The sequence below is a fragment of the Maniola hyperantus genome, chromosome 17, assembly GCF_902806685.2.
Source record: "Maniola hyperantus chromosome 17, iAphHyp1.2, whole genome shotgun sequence".
NCBI classification, from domain to species: domain Eukaryota; kingdom Metazoa; phylum Arthropoda; class Insecta; order Lepidoptera; family Nymphalidae; genus Maniola; species Maniola hyperantus.
This window is the reverse complement of record NC_048552.1, coordinates 2,229,195-2,244,827: the sequence shown is the minus strand read 5'-3', so window position 1 is coordinate 2,244,827 and position 15,633 is coordinate 2,229,195. Positions and strand designations below refer to the sequence as shown.

Sequence of the window (15,633 nt, the reverse complement as noted above, 5' to 3'; positions counted from 1 at the left end):
AAACGTGTTTGCCCGGGCTTATATCAGAACAGGTTTATTTAAATTGTCTTGAGCATTTATCCTCAGAACATCCACAGACCTTTACTTAGTGCGTGTGTCTCTAAAACTTCTTTAAATGTCGCGCGTATATTTATAAATATAAAAGATATTATAATGAAATACATAGTTTTTAAATGTAACACTCAATAATGTTGTTTTTATGATAATTTAAAAATAATCATGCTGTGCGCAGGGATTATTATAACAACTTTATTTGCAGGTATGTCTCCGATTTTTTTTTTATACTTACATGATGCTTCATATTTTAAATTAAAAGTAGGAATGTAGTATAAATATTATTGGCTTAACTGCAACAGTTAAGTCTTTAGATCCTCGATAATAATGTTAAAATTAGGTAATTTTTCGAGTACTTACTATGTATTAAAGAAAATGTAATGCAAGGAATGCACTGTGCTGGCTGGTGTGGCACTAATAAAATTCATAAATCAAGAAGGAAATATATATCTATACCAACTACTTACTATTATTTTAATAAAATGCAAAATATCAGTACATTTTGCATAAACGATAAGCCTACGTAAAAATACGTATAATAAATAATAGGGCCTACGTAAGATATGTCTTTTTATTTGAGTACTAGCTTATGCCCGCGACTTCGTCCGCGTGGACTACACAAGTTTTAAACCCCTATTTTACACCCTTAGGTTTGATTTTTAACTGTGAGATTTTAACATAATCTTAATAAAATATGTCATACTGCTAATTGCAAAAATATTAACTACAAAACTTATTTATCGACACTTCAAAACTGACAGACTTTCATACAAACTTCAAACCCCTATTTTACCCCTTTAGGGGTTGAATTTTGAAAAATCCTTTCGTAGCGGACGCCTACGTTATAATAGAGATCTGCATGCCGAATTTCAGCGTGATCCGTCTAGTAGTTTGAGCTGCGCGTTGATAGATCTGTCAGTCAGTCAGTCAGTCAGTCAGTCAGTCACCTTTTCCTTTTTATATATATAGATAGATTATTTCATTATACTAATGTTTGTATACTTACTATTTCATAGTGGCTCATACACAAACTTCTAGCACTGATGAATTAGAAAAATTCCTGTTAGAAGCAATCCAAGTAAGTTAATAATAGGCTATTTCTGATTCGGTTTATAACATAACTATAACGGCGGTTACGCACTTATCCGATCCGAGTCCGTGAAAATAAATAAATAATAAATAAATAAGCCTTTTATTACTGAAAAAGGTACAAATTTACAATATTATTACAATTCTAAATGTGTAATTAGATACATGCTTTTTTTATCTTTACGTATAAGTACATAATATAGAGCTATATGATAATAATTTGTCGTAGATAATCGCTTATATTCTCATGGATGACGTATAGAACTCGGATGACGTATAGAACTCGGATGACGTATAGAACTCGGATGACGTATAGAACTCGGATGACGTATAGAACTCAGATGACGTATAGAACTCGGATGACGGAAGTGCAGTGCGTAATCACCGTGGATATCATAATATCAATTTATTATTCTACAAAACTTCATACCTCATCATCATCATCATGATCAACCCATTGCTGGCTCACTACAGAGCACGAGTCTCCTTTCAGAGTGAGAAGGGTTTTGGCCATAGTCTACCACGCTGGCCATGTGCGGATTGGTAGACTTCACACACCTTTGTGAACATTATGGAAACTCTCAGGCATGCAGGTTTCCTCCCGATGTTTTCCGTCACCGTTAATGCAAGTGATATTTAATTATACTAAAAATTCACATAACTCCGAAAAGTTAGCGGTGCGTGCCCGGGATCGAACCCCCGACCTCCGACGTGAAGGCGGGCGTCCTAACCACTAGGCTATCACAGCATATACTTCATACCTACTTAATAAAAAAACTGACGTCCCTGACACAGAGGTGAGCGCTTTGGTCTTAAAGTGTAAGGTCCCTGGTTCGATTCCCGGCACGGTCAATTTGGGATTTTATTATTTTCTAGTTAGGTAGGTTAGGTAGGTAGTGGTTGAGATGTCCGCCTCCCATACGGGAGGTCGGAGGTTCGATCCCGGGCACGCACCTCTAACTTTTCGGAGTTATGAATATCACTTGCTTTAACGGTGAAGGAAAACATCGTGAGGAAACCTACATGCCGGAAAGTTCTCCATAATGTTCTCAAAGGTGTGAAGACTGCAAATCTGCACTTGGCCAGCGTGGTAGACTATAGTTTACCAAAGTAAGTCTCATTCTGAGAGGAGACCCGTTCTCAGTAGTGTCCCGGCGTTGGGTTTATCATGATGATACCTAGTTACCACCAACATACCGCCAAGGCCAGACGATGTTCCTGCATTAGTTCTTCATCGTCTATCTTCATCCTTCCTAATTATTCTCCGTTGGGTAGGTACCTACCTATTGTCAGGAGGAAATAATGATTAATACAAAATAATATGAATCTATCCGTAAATAATAATAGCAATCGCATATTATGAGTACCTAGTTGGTAGGTGTTTATCCTTTGTTGTTGTAATCACATGAGTCACTAACGCCGTCTACTTAAGTAATTTAATTAACTCCATTATTATTTATTACATCCTCATTTTTGAATTCCGTAGAAAATATTTTCGACGAGTCCTTCTGTCCATATTATTTCTCAGAAATTATATAGAGAAACTAAGTACATATCATAAAATTCTAAAGTTGAGGCAAATTCATAATAGGGTCGTGGGCTATAGTAAAAAAATGAAGTGATTTTTTGTATAGCGGTAGTTTATGGCGCTAGAATCATTATAAAAGAGAATAATTTGAATAAAAACCGGCCAAGTGCGAGTTAGGCTCGCGCAATGAGGGTTCCGTACTACAGTCGTATTTTTTCGACAATTTGCACGATAATTCAAAAACTATGATGCATAAAAATAAATAAAAATCTGTTTTAGAATGTACAGGTGAAGACCTTTCATATGATACCCCACTTGATATAGTCACTCACTTCGAAAGTTGAAAATACTAATTATTAGTTCATGACCACAATTTAATTTTTTTTGTGTGATCTAACCCTAAATTCACGGTTTTCAGATTTTTCCCCAAATGTCAGCTATAAGATCTACCTACCTGGCAAATTTCATGATTCTAGGTCAACGGGAAGTACCCTGTAGGTTTCTTGACAGACAGACGGACAGACAGACAGACAGACAGACAGACAGACAACAAAGTGATCCTATAAGGGTTCCGTTTTTCCTTTTGAGGTACGGAACCCTAAAAATCATAGTCTTTATTTATTTTTAACATAATTAATGATTAACGTCACGGCAGTATTAATTCACCACGAACCATCTATGAACACTTCCTTACTAAGGCGATAGGATAGCTTAGGCGGGCAGTAACCCTGCAGCATCAGGATTAAGGGAGTTGGATCGACAGTTTTTTTATGGGACCACCACGGAAACTTCTGTTGTTGATTTAAAAAAAGACTGCAAACCGGTCTAGAAACCTCAAAAATATCGGTGTACATACATTTAAAAAACCGGCCAAGCGCAGTGTAGGGTTCCGTAGTCATAATTAACCTCGAAAAACAGATGTGAACCCTACTTAGCCAAGATAGTTTTCCTTTAAAATTGATTATATAAATACTACTGCTGTGAATTTTTCACGTTCCTATATACTACCATTTGGCTGATAGAGGGGAGGGGGGCATACATGTAGGGGAGATACCCTAAAAAAAATTTCACCACTTTGTCGGCGTGATTAAAATTTATACCCATGCCAAATTACAGATTTCTAGCACTAATAGTCTCTGAGATTAACCGACGACGGACGGACGGATGAACAGACGGACGGACATGGCGAAACTATAAGGGTTCCTTGTTTATTACGGTACCCTAAAAAACGGGCCGAATTGAGAACCACCTCCTTTTTTGAAGCCGGTTAAAAACAAGCGTAAAGCGCGCAGAAAAACGATCAGAGTCCAATTTAGAAAATGATGTGCCATGTACTTATCATAGCTGAATATTTTACAGAGCAATGAAACATACTATGATTTTGGAGATACCAAAGAAAAGCCTTGTGACCCAGTTGTCGATGAAATGCCAGATTATAAAAGAACCGGTCGCAGGATAAGCGAAGCTAGTGAGTATTTGTAAGCTATGTAATTTAGAAGTTTTAGTAAGTAATTCATACGTAACTCACATCCAAGACTAATATTAGTCTAAATTCTGTTTAGGAATGTCTTTTTTAAAATTCCATTAGTTGCAGTGTTTTATTTTAATCGATCTGCCATTTTAATTTTGAATTTCATCTTCTATCCTAGATTTTTAACTGACGTGTCATTTAGGTGCTTGATTAATGAATTGTATTATGTTTTAATTTTAGAATGCTTGGAATATATTTGGGAAATGGAAAATAGGGATAAAGAAGCACAATGGGCTCAAAGGTGTAAGTAGTTTTTATACCTACTAAGTTAGTTTAATGTAAGGCATCTTCTAAGCAAGCGAGTTCTTTTTTAGGCTACATCATCACTTGATAGCAGCCGAGCGCTAGTCTATAAATTAAAGTAATAATAATACAGGGTGTAACCAGAACGCTAGCAAGAACTTAGCGTTATTGTTATACTGCCTAAACACAATCCAATACCAATAACCATTTGTCTCATTTTGTAGTTTAAGTGATTTAGAATTTTTCAAACCCACAATGCATAGCGTACAAAACTCGGGTCAATGCCCCGCCGACGACGCGGCATTGACTCCGAGTGACCTACTTACGTAACGTTTCTTGACCTCTAGCCTCAGGCATATCGTGATATTTTACAAAATATAGGATTTTTTCATTTTTTCGCGTTTTTTTGTGGTATCATATCACTGATCATATCAGTACTATCTATCACCTGTCTTTGTTTTCGCCAGCGTTCTGGTTACACCCTGTACAGTGGTATATTTGACCAGCATAGTGGACCAAACCCTTTTCATTTTGAGAGGCAGCGATGGGTTGATGATGATGATGATAATACCTAGGTACTGTAAAAATTAAGAAACCTCCTCAGATTGACTTTTAATTTCAGGTCGGATTTATTTAATTTCTCAGATAAAGAAGGGTGTAATGCCGGAATTTTATGTTTTAATTAATTCCCCGGTTATATTTGGTGGTCGAGCAGCCATCAAAGGGGAGTTCCCTCACATGGTCAGTATACTAATTTCTACCATAGACTTACTTACACCTAATAAAAAGATTGCTGTCAAAGTCCTGCAAACTTTACCTCAAACATTCAACCTACTGTCTCTAATTTTTTAAACTCCAATTTTTTCGAATCTTTTCAGCATATTATATAGTATATTTCTACGGCTATACTCACCTAGCCAGTCGACGTCAGCTTTCAGCATAATTTATTGACTGACTTTTCAGCATATTTAAATAGCACAAAAGTGGTAAAGTAGGGACATCCGCCTTTCAATCGGAGGTCGGGGATTCGACCCCGTTCACGGACCTCTTACTTTTCAGAGTTACGTGCGTTTTAATTAATTAAATAAACATCGCGAGGAAACCCGCATGCCTGAGAGTTCTTCATAATGGTCTCAAAGGTGTGTGAAGTCTACCAATCCGCACATGGCCATCGTGGCAGATGTGTTGATCATGATAATGATGATGACGAAAATGAGAAAATCTGCAAATCTAAAAAAACTGATTTTATGCTCTGTTCCTTCCCTCTAGTGTAAAAAAGACATGTATTTTGCTCATCTATGGGACATAAACAGCTTATGGCGATGTAGGTAAAGATGATTACAGGGAGCCATTGGATGGAGATCAAAGAACGATTCACCGCAATGGCTATTCAAATGCGGAAGTACACTAATAAGTGAGAAGTACGCGTTGACAGCAGCCCATTGCTGCAGGCTGTCCTTGCGGCACACGCCTGATATCGTGGACCCTGAACCAGAAATCGTACGGTTTGGTGTTGAGAACATTGCTGATGATGAGGTAAACATTTTTTAAGGCGCTATGCGTACCAGAAGACGGATATCAAATTTCAAATTTCAGATTAATTTTTTCACATTTTTTTTGAATTTTTTAACAAAATTCAGATGTTTCGGTCTCAAAAACTATTGATTTATATATTTATTTTTGTATATTATAAAAATTAAAGATATTCTTTAGTGAATTACGAGAGTCAAAACACGATTAGCACAATTTGGCTCGATACAGAAATGTCGCGTTTCCCCAAAATACGCATTTTTTACACAACCATTAGGAGAAAACCCAGTTTTATTCGATTGATATAGAACCAATTTCAATAAAACTTCGTATTTACGTTCAACGTTTAATACACTAAGGGACTGCGGTATTTTTTTATAGTAACAGAGCACATAGAATTTTAAATACTTATTTATATTTATAAAAAGCGTGCAACAAATTTGCGCTCGGGCGGACCAGACTTTTCGATCTTGTGATTCCATTTCGCCTTAAAGAAATTTAGCCATGTTTATCGTGACATTTTTTTTTCAAATTAAAAGTTAGCCCGTGACTGCGCTCTCACTTGTTGGTACCTAAGTAATGATGGAGATTAAATATATCTTTACAGTTCAACATAAATGGTGAGCCAAAAGACGTGAAAATCAAACGGTTTATCCGCCACCCGGGCTACAGGCCACCGAAGAAGTATAACGACATTGCCCTTATAGAGTTGGACTCAGTCGTTCAGTTCAAGGGGAACATACATCCCGCATGCTTGTGGCCATATTATGATATCAGCCATCTTGGTACAGAGGGCGTGTTAACTGGTTGGGGATACACTGAACAAGGTAAGGATCTGCCCCATTTATTAAGGTTCCGTATCCGAAGGGTGCCAACGGGACCCTATTACTCAGACTCCGCAGTCCGTCCGTCCGACCGTCCGTCTGTCAGCGGACTGTATATCGTGAACAGTAATAGGTAGAGAGTTGAAATTTTGACAGAATCTATATAGGTATATAATAGGAAAAGCTGACTGACTGACTGACTACCATCTTACTTACTGACTTACATCACTATCAACGCACAGCTCCAACTACTGGACAGATCGGGCTTAAATTTAGTATGCAGATAGCTGCTATGACGCTAAGAAAGTATTATAGACAAATCAAACCCTAAGGGAATAAAATAAATATAATAATAAAATAAGTCCACGCGGACGAAGTCGCGAGAATAAGCTAGTGTGTGTATTTCTATTGCCGCTATAACAACAAATACTAACAAAATGACCGCCATGAATTTTTTTAAAAAAAGTGTTATTTCTTGCACGATGGTACGGAACCCTTCGTGTCGTGTCCGACTCGCACTTGATTGATTTTTCACTTATTCCAAAGAGTAGCAGACACACACGTTTACATTTATAATATTAGTATGGATTTCTTGGACGTAATTTACCTACAGGTAAACAACCTACACAGCTTCAAGCGGCAGTTGTAGACATCATTGAAACACCAAAATGCGACAGTATTCTCGAAATGTTCCGTAATCGAAATTGGGATGGATTCCGGGAGACTCAACTTTGTGCTGGAAAACTTGTTGGAGGTATCGACACTTGCCAGGTACCTAATTACGTTTCTTTTTATCCTTTCCCTTACCCTTTTGTCCTTTACCCTAGTACTTACGTAAAAGTACTAAAAGTTTGCGTATTAGTATCTGATTAAATGTCTTTCGCCAAAACCAAAACAAAAATTGCTAGTTTCAAGGTAAAACGGCAATTGTCATTCGCGAATGGAATTGCCTTAATCTATAGATCAAAGCTACCTACATTCACTTTTTAACCGACTTCCAAAAAGGAGGTGGTTCTCAATTCGGCATGTTTTTTTGTATGTACACCGATTTTTTAGAGGTTCCTGGACTGATTTGCAAAATTAAGCATAATAAAATCAACTAGACATGAAAGCGTGAAGGTTCATAGAAAGTTGTATTAATGTCGTGATAAAAAATCCGTAGCTCCTTTTTCTTGTGTGGGGAAATAATTTAATTGAATTTCTAATTTAATTTTTGGTTTTAGGTCAACGTTCTACACCAAAGGTCAAACACTCATTTAGTCTACGAGCTAGAGACCTGTTACCACGCAGACAGACAGACAGCAGACTGACATTAATAGGGCTCCGTTTTTACCCTTTCGAAACCCTAAAAATAGAATTTAATTCCAGGGTGATTCCGGTGGGCCCTTACAAGTCAAGGTGCCGTTAAAGACAGAAGGCAACATGTACCAAATTCTTGGTGTCACCTCTTTTGGTATCAAATGTGGGAAGAAAAACCGCCCCGGCGTGTACACCCGTGTCTCCAGTTTCATAGATTGGATTGAAGACACTGTTTGGAGACGCAACGACACCATATTTGACTCTGACAGCCGAGTCGCTAATCGTTACTTAAGATTGAGTTAAAACGAGACCGATTTATGTGAGAGATATAGCTGTCTCGTTTTAACTAAACTTAAGTAATGATTAAGCGACTCTGAGTACGGCAGATAATCATGAATGGACCTGAGTTAGCTGATACAAAAGTCAAGTGGCCTTCAGAAATATTCTCATACGATAGAAATGATACGATACGATACGATAAAAATAAACGTGACGTAGAGTGGAGTTGAGTTTTTTATATAACTACCTCAACTCAGCTATTTAAAATAAAACATTAATTATACTATGTATTATATTTATTTTATTAATAATATATTCGTGTAAGTAGCCGTAACTAAACCTAATAAATAAAAAAAAAATTCATATTATATTTATTTTTTAATTATAATATGAGTATTTTAATTTTAATATATTATGTATAATTTATATTCATAAAATATACTGAAAAAGTAAATTTAATATATTTTTTTTACTTAAAAACAGATGGAATATAAAAAATGTGTAATAAAAGTAGAAGTTTTTATTTAAAACTCTAACTCTATCTCTCTACACCTCTAAAAACAAAGAAAACACATGCTGTTGTCATACCTACAATACAATGCATCAACTTCACTAAGTAGTCAGCTCTTGAGATAGAGTTTGATAGCAGTACCTACCTATAATATATTGCCTATGTACGAGGGTGGGAGCGAATGGAGAAAATCTCATCAGAAAGTCGAAAGTGTTTCAGGATGTTATACTAATATAGTTAGACGATGAATATAATCATAAAGGGTGGGGGTTTGAGATTGAAGATAGCCCATGCAGAGAAAGCCGCGGGCATAAGTATAGGTCAGATATATTTTAATTAAGCGAAGTATTAAGATGGCCAAACTATATTCTCGATCGACGTTACGAAGCTGGCTACTCTAGTATAAGTGCTGAACTTTTCCGAGATTTAATTAAGCTAAACTTACAGCCGATTTTCAATAGTCTTTTCGATGTAACTAGACTAACTATATACCGACTAAGTATATATATATTGAATCGAGTAGATTCAAATTGTACAAAGCTAGCCTAATATCTAATTTAAGAGCTAGGGTTGTTCAGATATATTTAATTAAGCGAAGTATTAAACCACATCCGATTTTCAATAGTTCTGTTCGATGGCCAAACTATATTCTCCACCCACGTGACGAAGCTGGCCACCCTGGTGTAAATGCTGGGGGTGTTAGGTCGCGCGCAGCCGAAGCCAAACGACGTGACTCCCACTATCTGGTGAAGCTTCCATTTGATGAAAGGACTTGAGTGCCGTAGCGGGACCAGGGTCTGCAAGGGACCGCCTGAATCGCCCTGAAAGTGTTCAAAAGATAATAACAAATCAGGTAAAAATATCCTGTAGAGGGGATGTATCTGTGCATGGGTGCATTGTTTGTACCACAGACTACAGTGTATAAAGGGAGAGTTTGTACCTCAGACAAAGAATCAAGATGGACTTGACATCAAAATAATAATACCTTTTTTCTGTTTTAAATTTAGTATTGAAGGCGTGCAGAAAGCCATTTTTGGTGCATTGCTGTGTGACAGTCGTAGCAAACGCAAATTAAGAAACATAACCTATAATTCGTAAATATGATTTGTTTTGTTGTTTTGTCCCTTTCAGGTATACGCGTCTGACAAGTCCACCTTGATTCTTTGTCTGAGGTTGTACATTACTTTTAGCACGAAACGGTTTTTCTCAACATTTTTGACACGAACCGCTAAGGTATGGACTGCCCTACCAGCGAGCGCCCGTGATTTCTGTCACGTAAGCAAGAACTAATACTTATCTTTTAGGCAAGCGCGCTCCAACATAGACCTCACCATTGCTTTTTAAGCATGATTGTCTTCAAGCGCAAGCCTAAATAATCTAAGGAAATATCAGCTAAGACTTACCCTACAAGTGTCGATGCACCCAGCGGAGTCGCCAGCGCATAGTTGGTGCCACACGATGCCCCACCACTTGCGCTGGTTCCGCCTCAACTGCAATATCTCGTCACAGTCATCCGACTCTATCGTCCTTATAATATCAGCTAAGACTTACCCTACAAGTGTCGATGCGTCCAGCGAAGTCGCCAGCGCATAGTTGGTGCTCCACGATGCCCCACCACTTGCGCTGGTTCCGCCTCAACTGCAACATCTCGTCACAGTCATCTGACTCTATTATTCTTATATCAGCTTTTTGTAACTCCGGAGAAGAGGTGAGGCTGGCTGAAATACAGATTCAATCAAAACTGTGTAACTATAATAATATTAATGAGCTCTTGGATTTCGACCCAATCTCAATGTCTGGAAATGCGTCTTATAACTGAGATCTATAGACCGTACTTTGCTCAGACTTTCCTTAGAGTTAAAACGAGAGGAATTTATGTCAGAAACATAAATTTGTCTCGTTTTTACTATGTGTATGTTGTCTGAGCCGTCAGAGCAAAGTAAAATATCTATAGATACAAAAGACCAAAACTGCTGCTAAAAAGTAATCCAAAAACAAGGTAAAGCGATAAAACTTTGGTCAAAAATGATATTAAGTATAAAAATATAGAAAAAGAATAAGTACTTTTGAATCGTCAAATGTATCTACCACTGAACTGATTCGAAATGCCTTTCCTCCCAAAAAGAACCAGCAAGAAACTCGAACTCGAGAAATATTCGATTTACAATAATATTGTGCCCAGTATAAAAGTAAATGCAGTCCTGCGCAATGCATAATCTTCGATTGTGCAATATGCTTTTATCAGGAGCATACTGCAGGTAGCTTATCAGTTTCAATGACTGCCAAACCAGTGACGGTTACTTCCTCAGGGTTGGCAAACTGATTCCACAGGCAGGCTGGGTCTACATGCCAACGGAACGACACCTCTTGCTCTTCTAGTTCTACCAACTTTATGTCATAGTACTGGTGGGCAGGCTTGTACCGGTGGTGGCTTATGAATCTAGGAATGTTTTTACAACAGCTTACCCGTTTCTATGACTCCCCAACCAGTCACGGTTCCTTCCTCAGGGTTGGCAAACTGACTCCACAGGCAGGCTGGGTGCACATGCCAACGGAACGACACCTCTTGTTCCAGCTCTGCTAACGCTATGTCATAGTACTGGCGGGGAGGGTTGTACCGATGGTGGCTAATGAATCTACGGATGTTCACGTCGTATGCTGGCTCTCCTTTATCCTTTAAAAAATAGGTACTTAATCCATGAGCTATTGATATGTCAACGTACGTACAGCTCAAAATGCTGAGTCTAGAAACTTGATATTTGTAGGTAGGTGAAATTCCACTAATGTAGGAAATGTGAAAAAATCGAGGTCTTTAGAAAACCTAATCCACGCTGACAAAGTCGTAGGAAAAAGCGATGGCGTCTGTAGGGGGCTGCTTACGCTAGGCATTTAGCCACACGGGCATATGCCGTTGAACTAGCGTGAGCAGTTTAGTTAGCTCCCTGCCACCGCGTCCTTTCTTATTAGTTTGTCACAGTATTATTATTTTTTTAATGTTAATTAATACACTTAATTTTTTTTTTTTTTTCTAATTAAATTTATTAGTGAAGTATTATTTATTATTTATTCGGCCGGAGCGGCGGCTACTAAGGCAGAAAGGGCCAAGAGGCGCAAATATGAGAATATAGAAAATAGTTTCATATTTGTGCCTTTTGGGGTGGAGACCATGGGTTCGTGGGGCGAGGATGCGAGATCCTTTTTTAAGGACCTTTCATCCCGTCTCGCGGAATCCACGGGGGACCGGAGGGCTGGCAGTTACCTAACGCTGCCAGCGTTCTGGGCACCCTGCCTCGTTGCGGTGGTTTAGATGATATTTTCGATTTGTAATTTTTATGTTCTAGAATAAGTTTGGTATTTTTGTTTTTTGTATTAAAAATTATTATTATACACTTAATTAAATTTCATTGAATTAATACACTTACAACGTCCATAATATTCTTGCAGCCAAGTCTCACGATCTTGGGTTGTAACTCGGTGACGGTGTTGTCAGTACTGGGCACACAGGAACAATGTGCTGCGGTCAACACGAACCTCTCGCTTATCAAAGAGCTGCCGCACTTGAAGATCCACGTCCCGACCTTTGCCTTCCACCCAAGAGCGCCCTATGGATATGTCATGTTATACGGACATGATACTTAAATAAATAAAAGTATTTAAAAAAAACTCCACATGAATAACCTAGTAATCAAGATGTAAAAAACACCTTGATATTATTATTTCCACTGTTAGTGTCATGATCATTATAAAATCATACAGAGAAAATTTATCTCAATATATAAAACGAAAAGGTGACTGACTGACTGACTGATCTATCAACGCACAGCAAACTACTGGACAGATCGGGGTAAAATTTGGCATGTAGATAGCTATTATGACGTAGCCATCCGCAAAGAAAGGATTTTTGAAAATTCAACCCCTAAGGGTCGCGGACGTCAGCTAGTTTTGAATAAATGATTCGACTTTTGACTTTTTGAAAATAAAAACTTAAGTAGGTACCTAATGGCTACTATTAGCCATTAGGTACCTACTTAAGTTTTAAGACAGTTATCATTTTATCCCAAATTATTTTTTAGCAAACAGAAGTATTACAAACAAATTGTTTTTTTATTTTATTCAGATGATACAAGTTTGCCCTTGACTGTAATCTCACCTGGTGGTAAGTGATGATGCAGTCTAAGATGGAAGCGGACTAACCTGGAAGGAGGTAGTTTTTATTAAACCCATACCCCTTTGGTTTCTACACAGCATCGTACCAGAACGCTAAATCGCTTGGTGGCACGGCTTTGCCGTTAGGGTGGGAAACTAGCCACGACCGAAGCCTCCCACCAGAAAAATACTCGCTTTAACTTACCATATGTGGGTACTCCCCATAAGACACATCGCTTCCTCCTAAAATTGGAGTCCTGTCAGTGTCTTCTTTTTCGCCTGAAATATACTTATTAATTACACGTCATCATCATTATCATCATCAACCGATAGACGTCCACTGCTGGACATAGGTCTCTTGTAGGGACTTCCACACGCCACGGTCTTGCGCCGCCTGAATCCAGCGGCTCCCTGCGACTCGTCTGATGTCGTCCGTTCACCTAGTGGGGGGTCTCGCAACGTCTTCCGGTGCGAGGTTGCCATTCCAGCACCTTGGGACCCCAACGTCTTACGGTTACGGTACGAACTATGTGCCCTGCCCATTGCCACTTCAGCTTCGCAACCCGTTGAGCTATGTCGGTTACTTTAGTTCTCCTACGGATCTCCTCATTTCTGATTTGATCACGTAGACAAACTCCAAGTATAGCACTCTCCATCGCCCGCTGACTGACTCTGAGCTTACCCTTATAACGTACAATTAATATTATTTTACTATGGATATTTTGACCTTTTAAAATTTTCTGTTTTACCGTGGGGCAAAGATATTTTTCCGTTTCAATAACGTATACGATATACATAGGTAATTAAGTACTCTGTATAATATGGATTTTAACAATAGTAATATACCTACTTACATTGAGTTCTTCTAACATCTTTTCCTTGTTCATATCTTACTCGCCAAACGTATTCAAGGCATTCTGAAAAACATCCAAATTACATTTTAATACAAAATTGCATCACCAGTTTCCTTTTTAGCTTCTAAAAGTTTTAGATCTTCTACATTTATAAATAAAATTCAAAGTCCTGACTGACTGACATATATATCAACGCACAGCCTAAGCCGCTGGTCCTAGAGACATGAGGAGGTATTCTTTGTAAAGAGTAGGTATCCACTAAGAACGGATTTTTCAAAATTCCATCCCTAAGTGGGTTATATGGGGGATGGAAGTTTGTATGAAAGTCCATCATTTTTGAAGCGCTAGAGGTACTTTTCTTAAAAACCTTGTGGGAACTCTTTTTCAGAATAAAAAGCATCCTATGTCCATCTCCAGGATTGGTTCAGCAGTTAAAGCTTGAAAAGGTAAACTTTTGAAAGGTGTAAAGGGTATGTCGAAGTTATACTAAGCCACGTAATATTTTTTACTTACTGACTTCGCTTATTCGACGTCTTCTTGCATTAAAATCTGGTATTGCTATCTTCGCATTATCACAGGGATCGTCCGGGAATGTGACGTACACATTATTATAAATATTCTGTAAAACCCAAATAATAGGTAATTATCTTAAGTTCCTAATCTTTATATATAAAAGATGACTATTTTGATAGGTATTATATTTGAATTTGAGCCTTGATAGCCTAGTGGTTATAACGGCCACCTCCTATTCAGGAAGTCAGGGGTTCGATCCCGGGCACACATCTCTAACTTTTTGGAGTTATGTGCGTTTTAAGCATTTAAATATCACTTTCTTTAACGGCGAAGAAGAACATCGTGAGGAAACCTGTACGCCTTAGGGTTCTCCATAATGTTCTCAAAGATGTATGAAATCTGTCAATTCGCAATTTGGCCAGCGTGGTGGACCATGACCAAACCATTCTCATACTGAGCGGAGACTCTGTAGTGAGAAGGCGATGGGTTGATAATAATGATGATAATGAAAGCTTAGAACCTCCGAACGGATACTTACCCCTTTATCATGTTTCGCTAAACAGGCGCTCGAAATTAAACCTGCAAATTTTAGATATATCCAATATTACGAGGTAAGTAGGTACCCATAAAATAATTAAATTTTTCTATTAAAAAGATTACTCACTGGCATATACAACCAAATTTAACCCCCACTGCATAATGAATCTTATAATATTAAATAATATAATATATGGATTTATTTAGATAAAAAATTATTAATTATTACAACATAATAATTTTGTCCTATTGAAACAGCTATGTCAAAAATTACTGTAGGTATATAGTTTATTCAAACTTTCACCAATAGGCAGTAGGTAGCTGTGTTTTAAAAAAAAATTAAAACGGACTGTCTTTCACATTAATAAACACAAAATATATAACACAATAAACAATGGCCTCAAGTCACATGGTCACGTTATTACACGTCCGCCAAATCAGAGCACACAATTAATTCTGGGTATATTTATAGGCATCGATTAATACAATACACACCAAAACAACATACTGTTCAAGGAACAGTAATCTGCAATTTATTTTATTTACCTACTAGTTTACTATTTACGTAATAAATATGATGACAAGTTTTAATAGAACAGAACTAATTACCTACGCGTTTGTTTATCCGTGATTTTTCCCATCTCAACATAACATTACGTCATCAAACTTATTTCATCGTGCTGCAAGCTCCAGCA

At 37.7% G+C, this 15,633-nt stretch overlaps 2 protein-coding genes across 2 annotated transcripts; one reads left to right on the top strand and one right to left on the bottom strand.

Annotated features, from left to right (window-relative positions):
- The first annotated feature begins 80 nt into the window (after positions 1-80).
- LOC117990220 (tryptase-like) lies at positions 81-8,879 on the top strand. The gene is made up of 9 exons (XM_069504404.1): positions 81-259; positions 1,071-1,132; positions 4,031-4,139; positions 4,383-4,445; positions 5,068-5,186; positions 5,790-5,981; positions 6,583-6,802; positions 7,413-7,570; positions 8,168-8,879. The coding sequence occupies exons 1-9, from the start codon at positions 220-222 to the stop codon at positions 8,399-8,401; spliced, it is 1,197 nt and encodes a 398-aa protein (XP_069360505.1). The 5' UTR covers positions 81-219; the 3' UTR covers positions 8,402-8,879.
- Positions 8,662-15,399, bottom strand: LOC117990219 (serine protease snake-like). Its single transcript, XM_069504409.1, has 9 exons — positions 15,066-15,399; positions 14,940-14,980; positions 14,402-14,507; positions 13,889-13,951; positions 13,240-13,313; positions 12,311-12,490; positions 11,355-11,562; positions 10,440-10,606; positions 8,662-9,709 (listed from the first exon to the last, which is right to left on the bottom strand). The coding sequence occupies exons 1-9, from the start codon at positions 15,097-15,099 to the stop codon at positions 9,473-9,475; spliced, it is 1,110 nt and encodes a 369-aa protein (XP_069360510.1). The 5' UTR covers positions 15,100-15,399; the 3' UTR covers positions 8,662-9,472.
- Between the last annotated feature and the right edge of the window lie 234 nt (positions 15,400-15,633).

Bases quoted from the DNA above. Each gene is read 5' to 3' on its own strand.
- LOC117990220 (XM_069504404.1), top strand. From the start codon at position 220: ATGCTGTGCGCAGGGATTATTATAACAACTTTATTTGCAG. The intron at 4,446-5,067 runs GTAAGTAGTTTT...TTTTAATTTCAG, and splicing joins AGCACAATGGGCTCAAAGGT to GTCGGATTTATTTAATTTCT. The intron at 5,187-5,789 runs GTCAGTATACTA...AGATGATTACAG, and splicing joins AAGGGGAGTTCCCTCACATG to GGAGCCATTGGATGGAGATC.
- LOC117990219 (XM_069504409.1), bottom strand. From the start codon at position 15,099: ATGCAGTGGGGGTTAAATTTGGTTGTATATGCCA. The intron at 14,981-15,065 runs GTGAGTAATCTT...TAAAATTTGCAG, and splicing joins AAATTTGGTTGTATATGCCA to GTTTAATTTCGAGCGCCTGT. The intron at 10,607-11,354 runs GTAAGCTGTTGT...TCTGTATTTCAG, and splicing joins TTGGGGAGTCATAGAAACGG to CCAGCCTCACCTCTTCTCCG.